The sequence below is a fragment of the Eurypyga helias genome, unplaced genomic scaffold (assembly GCF_000690775.1).
Source record: "Eurypyga helias isolate BGI_N326 unplaced genomic scaffold, ASM69077v1 scaffold30097, whole genome shotgun sequence".
Lineage (NCBI taxonomy): Eukaryota > Metazoa > Chordata > Aves > Eurypygiformes > Eurypygidae > Eurypyga > Eurypyga helias.
In genome coordinates this window covers 25,939-32,628 of record NW_010264113.1, presented here as the reverse complement: position 1 = coordinate 32,628, position 6,690 = coordinate 25,939, and the positions used below count along the sequence as shown (strand labels likewise).

The 6,690-nt window shown below is 62.0% G+C and overlaps 1 protein-coding gene across 1 annotated transcript in view; it reads left to right on the top strand.

Annotated features, from left to right (window-relative positions):
* FMNL1 (formin-like 1) overlaps positions 1 to 5,190 on the top strand; it is a 5,891-nt gene extending 701 nt beyond the window's left edge. Inside the window, exons 2-12 of the mRNA XM_010156302.1 lie at positions 359 to 561; positions 833 to 1,067; positions 1,155 to 1,223; positions 1,376 to 1,456; positions 2,090 to 2,219; positions 2,326 to 2,489; positions 2,697 to 2,798; positions 3,054 to 3,152; positions 3,329 to 3,452; positions 4,195 to 4,301; positions 5,029 to 5,190. Of these exons, the coding sequence (XP_010154604.1) occupies positions 359 to 561; positions 833 to 1,067; positions 1,155 to 1,223; positions 1,376 to 1,456; positions 2,090 to 2,219; positions 2,326 to 2,489; positions 2,697 to 2,798; positions 3,054 to 3,152; positions 3,329 to 3,452; positions 4,195 to 4,301; positions 5,029 to 5,190 (1,476 nt within the window). The remainder of the gene's footprint in view (positions 1 to 358; positions 562 to 832; positions 1,068 to 1,154; positions 1,224 to 1,375; positions 1,457 to 2,089; positions 2,220 to 2,325; positions 2,490 to 2,696; positions 2,799 to 3,053; positions 3,153 to 3,328; positions 3,453 to 4,194; positions 4,302 to 5,028) is intronic.
* Positions 5,191 to 6,690: the final 1,500 nt, after the last annotated feature.

The following is a 6,690-nucleotide window of genomic DNA, read 5'->3' as shown; positions in this document are numbered from 1 at the left end:
AGGTCGTAGCAGCTCCTCAGCACCATGGAGAGGGACAACATGGCATCTGCCATGCGTGTCCTGTCACTCCTTGTCCCCTCGACCTGTCCTTGTGCCCTTGCTCCATCCTCATCCTCACATCCTGTCCATGTCTTCTTGCTCATCTTCATCCTCTGGTCCCCTCACCTCTTCTTTACCTCCTCCCCCTCCCCGTGTCCTCCCCTTGTCCCCTTGCCTCATCCATGTCCCCTCAACATGACCTTACTCCATCTTCCTCCTCTCACCTCTCTCACCCTTGTCCCAGTCCTCTGGCCCCATCCTCATCCCCAAATGTCCTGTGTCACCTCCCCACCGTGCCCTCAGCCCTGTCTCCCCACAGGAGCTGGACATGAGTGACTTTGAGGAGCAGTTCAAGACCAAGGCACAGGGCCCTGGCTTGGACATCAGTGCCCTCAAGGTGAAGGCCACGCAGAAGGCTCCCAACAAGGTCACCCTCATGGAGTCCAACCGAGCCAAGAACCTGGCCATCACCCTCCGCAAGGGCGGCCGCAGCATCCAGGACATCTGCACGGCCATCGAGACGTGAGTGTCCCCTCCTTGGTGGGAGAAGGTTGGGAGAAGGTCAGGTGTGAGCCCAGCTGGGCCGAAGGGTGGGGTAGGGTGTGCTGGGGTTGGAGGGGTGATGGCACCGGCTGTGAGGACGGTGGGACGCGGGTACCAGATTCAGAGAGATGGAGGGATGCAGGGACCGGCTGTGGGGTTGGAGGAAAATTGGGATCAGCCGTGGGTGATGGGGTGGGTTGAGGGACCTGCTGCTGGGTCTGAATGCGCCAGGGATTTCCGCCACCTGCAGGTATGACCAACAAGCCCTGAGCCTCGACTTTCTGGAGCTGCTGCTGCGCTTCCTGCCCACTGAGTACGAGCGGACACTCATTGGGAAGTTTGAGCGGGATCAGCAGCCACTGGAGGAGCTCTCGGATGAGGACCAGTTCATGATCCGCTTCAGCAAGATCCCACGCCTGGCCGAGCGCATGAATGTCATGATCTTCCTGGGCAACTTCAATGACACGGCCCAACTGCTCATGCCGGTGGGTGTTGGGGGACATGGGGTGGCCATGGGTGACGTGCGAGGGGGTGGCATCTTGCAGGGACTCATACTTCTCCTCCCACGCCAGCAACTCAATGCCATCATCGCCGCCTCCATGTCCCTCAAGTCCTCCAGCAAACTGCGCAACATCCTCGAGGTGAGGGGTTTGGGCTGTGGTGACCCTGATGGGGGGACGTGGGGCTGGGATGGGCGCACGCAGGGTGCTGCCAGGGTGCGCGTGGACGCTGTGTGCAGCCAGGGTGCTCCATCTGTGCCAGCTTGTGTCCCTGAGCCGTTGTGTCTCCGCAGATCGTCCTGGCCTTCGGGAACTACATGAACAGCAGCAAGCGCGGGGCAGCCTACGGCTTCCGTCTGCAGAGCCTCGATGCGGTAAGGTTGGCGTGGGGCTGCCCAGTGTGCCGGTGCAGGGGGACACTGCCACCATCTGGGGACCAGCCTCGGGGATGGAGGGACCTGGGAACCTGCTGTGGGGATGGAAGGATGCAGGGAGCCTCTGTAGAATCAGAGAATCATGGAATGGTTTGGGTTGGAAGGGACATTAAAGATCATCCAGTTCCAACCCCCCTGCCCTGGGCAGGGACACCTTCCACTAGACCAGGTTGCTCCAAGCCTCATCCAGCCTGGCCTTGGACAATCCCAGGGATGAAGGCTTTGGAGAGGCATAGGGAGCAGCTACAGGGATGCAGGGACAAGCCATGGGGATGGGGGGGACACAGGAATCAGCTGTGGGAATGAAGGGATGAAGAGAACATCTATAGGGTTGGAGAGGCATGGGGAGGAGCTAGAGGGATGGAGCAGTAGCTGTGGGGTTGGAAGGAGGCAGGGAACATATATGGAGGGATGTAGGGAATAGCCGTGGGGGCAGAGGAAGATGGGAACCAGCCCTGGGGGTGGAGGGATCCAGAACCAGCCCTGGTGATGGAGGCTCACCAGAGCCTGCCCTGAGCAGGGGTGAGGTGGGGTGGTGGGATGAGGGTCGGGGTTGATGCCGCTCTCTCCCAGCTCCTGGAGATGAAGTCGACGGACCGCAAGCAAACGCTGCTGCATTACCTCGTGCGGGTGATCACGGAGAAGTACCCTGAGCTGACCGGCTTCCACACCGAGCTGCACTTCCTCGACAAGGCGGGCACAGGTAGCGTCCATGGGCACCGGGCGGGGGGGGTCACGGCAGGCTGCAGCCCCATCACGGTGGCTCTCTGAGCCTGCCCTGACTCCGGCGCTGCTCGCCCTCTCCGCAGTCTCCCTGGACAGCGTGCTGCAGGACGTGCGGAGCTTGCAGCAGGGGATGGAGCTGACCCGCAAGGAATTCATGCGGCAGGATGACAGTCCAGTGCTCAAGGACTTCCTCAAGGTCAACTCAGAGGTGATGGAGAAGCTGCAGGCTGACAGCAAAACCGCCAAGGTGAGTGCTGGGGGTAGTGCGGGGCCGTGGGGCAGGAGGTGCCTGGGGCACCCTCTGCTCACACCTCTGCCCCATGGGAGAGGGTCCTGGTTGACCTGTGGCTCTACCAGGAGAGCTGGGAGCTGGGGGGGATATGGAAGGGGATGGCGAGGTGGGAGAGGAGGAGGTGGTGGGTGATGGGGCGGTGGGTGATGTCTCTGCCCGCAGGAGGCCTACGAGTCAGCTGTGGAGTACTTCGGGGAGAACCCCAAGACCAGTCCCCCCACCACCTTCTTCCCCATGTTCATGCGCTTCATCAGAGCCTACAAGGTAGGAGGGATGCCCTGCCCTGTTTCTGGGGGTAGTGAGGGGACGTAGGGGTCTGACCCCACTTTGGGGTAATCAGCAAAAGCCACATGTGAGACTGGGGGCTTGTGAGAGACCCCAGGACTCAGTGCTGCCCTCTGGGGAGGTTGGAGATGGCTGCGTTGGGGCGAGCTGGGGGCTGACAAGGGAAGAAGAGGGGGCTGTGGTCCCGTGCCAGGACACCCCCAGCTCAGCACATCTACCTGCGCCTCTCCCAAGAAAGCGGAGCAGGACATCGAGCTGTGGAAGAAACAAGAGGCCGTGGCCAAAGAGGCGGAATCCGGTTCCCCTGGCAGCGAGGATCAGCCCCAGGTGAAGGTGCCCCCTGTGTCCCTGTCCTGGTGGGGCAGCTGGTCCAGCCCCGAGTGGGCTGCGTGGTGGGGAAGGGCAACAGGTTCTGGTGAGACAGAGCCGGGTGGGGGGCCAAAAATGAGGGCACCCCCCCGCTCCTCTGGGAGGCCACACTCTTCACCCCACGCTGTCCCCAACCGCAGTTGCCCATCCAGAAAGCCAAGCGGCAGCAGATGGACATGATCGCCGAGCTGAAGAAGAAGCAGATGGTGAAGGAGCCGCTCATCTACGAAGGAAAAGACGGGGCCATCGAGGATATTATTTCAGGTGAGCAGCTGGGCGTCCACCCCTGCGGCACTTGGTGCCAGCGGGGAGACCCTCGGTGAGGGGGGTGGCCACAGCCTGGAGCCAGAGGGCCACCGAGCCCCATCGTGGGGCCCAAACCTACCTGTAGCACCTTCCCGTGCCACACAGCAAAGCTGCCGAGTGCCCTCTGCCCTGTCTCATAGCTCTTCCTCCTCTTCTGCTTCTTCTTCTTCCTCCTCCTCCTCCTCCTCCTCGCTGTCTCTGGATCGCTCTGCTCAGCTCTGAAAACTGTTCCTTTCACGGCCCGGACGGGCAAGCGCTCGTCCCGGCTCTTCTGCGACGTGAGCTTCAGCGAGGAGGGTCCGCTGTAGGTAACGTGGGGCAGCCGGGCTCGGGGCGAGGGCATGGCGCCGGCAGGGGTTGCCAGGCTTTGCCACCCTCCTGCGTTTCTCGTCCATCCTCACCTCTGGCTACGTGGCAGATTGGCCAGACGCTGCCCATGCTGAAAGCCAACCCCAGGAGCACCACGGCATCAGCCCCAGCCCCCGGTACGGCGCGGGGCACTGAGAGAGCTGGGGAATGGGGTTCCCCAGGCTGGTTGTCGCAGTTGCTGCTCTGTCCCTGCGTGCAGCGGGTCGGGCTTCTCCCGAGCATCCTCCTACGCGGATGGGGTGACTCCTGGGCGGTGGAGGGGGACTGGGTGACCCTTCGCTGGGGCAGGCAGGTGGTGCTCAGCCAGCCTCTGCGCTTTCTCCCTGTGCAGACCTGCGGAACAACCCTTACCGGCGCGGGGACAAGGGCCGCGGCAGCGCCAAGAAGCGGGCTGCGGGGCAGAGCCTGCAGGTGACGCCGGACATCTCGCTGGGACCCGCACTGTCACTGCCGACGCCCAGACCGTTTTTTTACGCAGATGGGACCTCAGGATGTCAACCTGCCGGCCCGGGACGACGCGGGGCAGAGGGACAGTGCCCACTCCTGGCTGCTCCAGCCGCTCCCACCCCGCATGCCCTTGGGTCTGGTGCAGGGATCCCCCGGTGCTTGCTTAGCGTTGCCTCTGAGCTCCTCTCCTCCAGGCTGGCAGGGATGGGGGACCCTCCTGGGGATGGGCAGGGAGGAGGAAGCATAGAACAGGCCTCAACTTATCCAGGAAGGAAAAGCGGGGCTGTGCCATCCCTTTCCCAGAGCTGCTCCATCGCACGCCTGTCTCAGGGTCAGCCCCGTGCGCTGGCGTGCCCCACTCTTCAGCTTGCTGGTGCCTTTGATTTCCCACGGCAGGGGGGGAGGGGGGCTGTAAGCCAGGGACACAGCGGTCCCTGCACATCTCCCTCATCCTCACAGAGCCCTTGGAGACCCGTGTCCTCCTCCGCTGCAGAGCAGAGCAAGCATGGGCTGCGTCTCCTCTCCAGCGAGGAGCCTGCTGCAAAGATCCCACCCTGGGCACTTCCCGAGCCCCAGGAGCTGGCAGGGGTGCTATTTTACAGCAATTTTATATGTCTTCCTTAAAATCTCTCTGTGCTGCGGGAGCAGGGACTGGAGCACCTATATCGACGATCTCACCAGGGTCCTACAGCTGCGGTGAGTCTGCTCCTTGTCGCAGGGGAGTACCTACAACCATCGGCAGCAGGTCAAGGATACGCTGTCTCAAGTCTCTGTGAGGTGGTACCTAGCTCTGTCCTCCTGCATCCCCGGCATCCGCCTCCACTGGCGGGGCTGGAGCCTCCTGGAGACGAGAGCGACCATCAGCCCTCCTCCCCGGTAGCCAGCCACGGCAGGGTGCCGCACGCAGACGGTGCTCAGCCTCAGCCCTTGCAGCAAACACCACCAGCCCCGGGCGCTGCGGGGTCACTGCTGGAACCGTGCAGGAGAGGCCAGAGAGCTGCACAAACCTCCAAATAACGCACTGGCCTGGGTTCCTCCCCTGCCCTGCTGCCCATCAGTAAACCCGAACCACGCGCTGTCGCAATTAACCCCTTCACGCGTTCACTTCGGCCAAGGGCCCCGCTCGCCCCGCTGCGAGCACGCGCGGCCGCCGTGTACGTTCGCGCTCGCCCCAGCTTTAGAGCAGGGTAAGTCCTCGCTGGGAGCCAGAGCAGCCACTGCTTCCTGCTGCACCTGAGATGCTAAGAGCCCTATCGCACACAAGCTCGGGGGGGGGGAAGGGAAACGAACGTGGGACTTCTGGCCTTTAAGCCAGAAATGTAAAACATTAATTGCTAATTTGTATACATTATTTTTATATATAAAGGCCTGTTTAACCTAAAGCAGAACTGGAAATAAAATGACTCTATGGATAAAGCACTTGTCTGCGTGAAGGGGTGAAGCTTTACAGGGAGGGGGTGGCGCTGCGATGGCTGGATGGAGAGAGGGAGGGATGGACAAACTGGTGCTTGTTGCTCCACCATCTCCCATCTAAGATGCTGGTGCCAGGCGCGGTGACTGGCCCTACCAGCACTTTTAAGGGGAAGATGTATTTCTGACCTGCCCAGCCTGGGTCGGGTGACCTTGAGGCTCTGCTCAGCCCTGCAGCTCTCTCCAGGACCGGCAGGCTCTAGGCTGGGGCTATCTAATGGGGGAAAACACGAGGAATGAGTGTCACAGGAGAAGGGAGAAGCCAGGGCTTGGGGCTCTTCCAAGGGGCAGTCCCACTTCTGACTACCCAAGTGTCCCTAGGGCGAAGGCTGCTAGGCCCGAGGCAGCCGCACAGGCACGCACCCGTGTGCCGGGCTGCCCGCAGCGTGGCGGAGCGGACAGCTCGGCCAGACGCTGGGTCTAGCACGAAGGTCCAGGGCAAAGGCCCAACACCAGCTGTTTTACACTGGGGCTCAGCTGGGCTGTCCTCAGAGGCAGGAGGGGGGCTGTTTTGGGGGCTGGTGCTCCCCCAGGCTGAGCTGTATCCTTACAGGGAAGCCTAGTGACACAGCACCCACCTTTCTTCTTGCAGACAACTGATCTGATTTCTGCATGCACAGAACAGACACAGGTAGGTGATAGCAACCCTCCTCCCCGACTTCGATCTGGGGTTTGTTTCGAGATACCTGACCCCACTCGCTCGCTAGCAACGCCACAAGTGCAGCCCCAGTCCCCAGCGCTGGTGTGACAGGAAGGCAGCACCTCAGTGGTGACAAACAGCTCCTGCAGCGACAGCGAGCAGCAGCACTTGCTGAAGGCCGTGGGCGAACCTCTAGAGCTCTGTCTGCTTGTCCCGGTGTCCCCGCTTCGCAGACCTACTTTTCCCCGTGTCGGGGGGGGGCCCACCCAC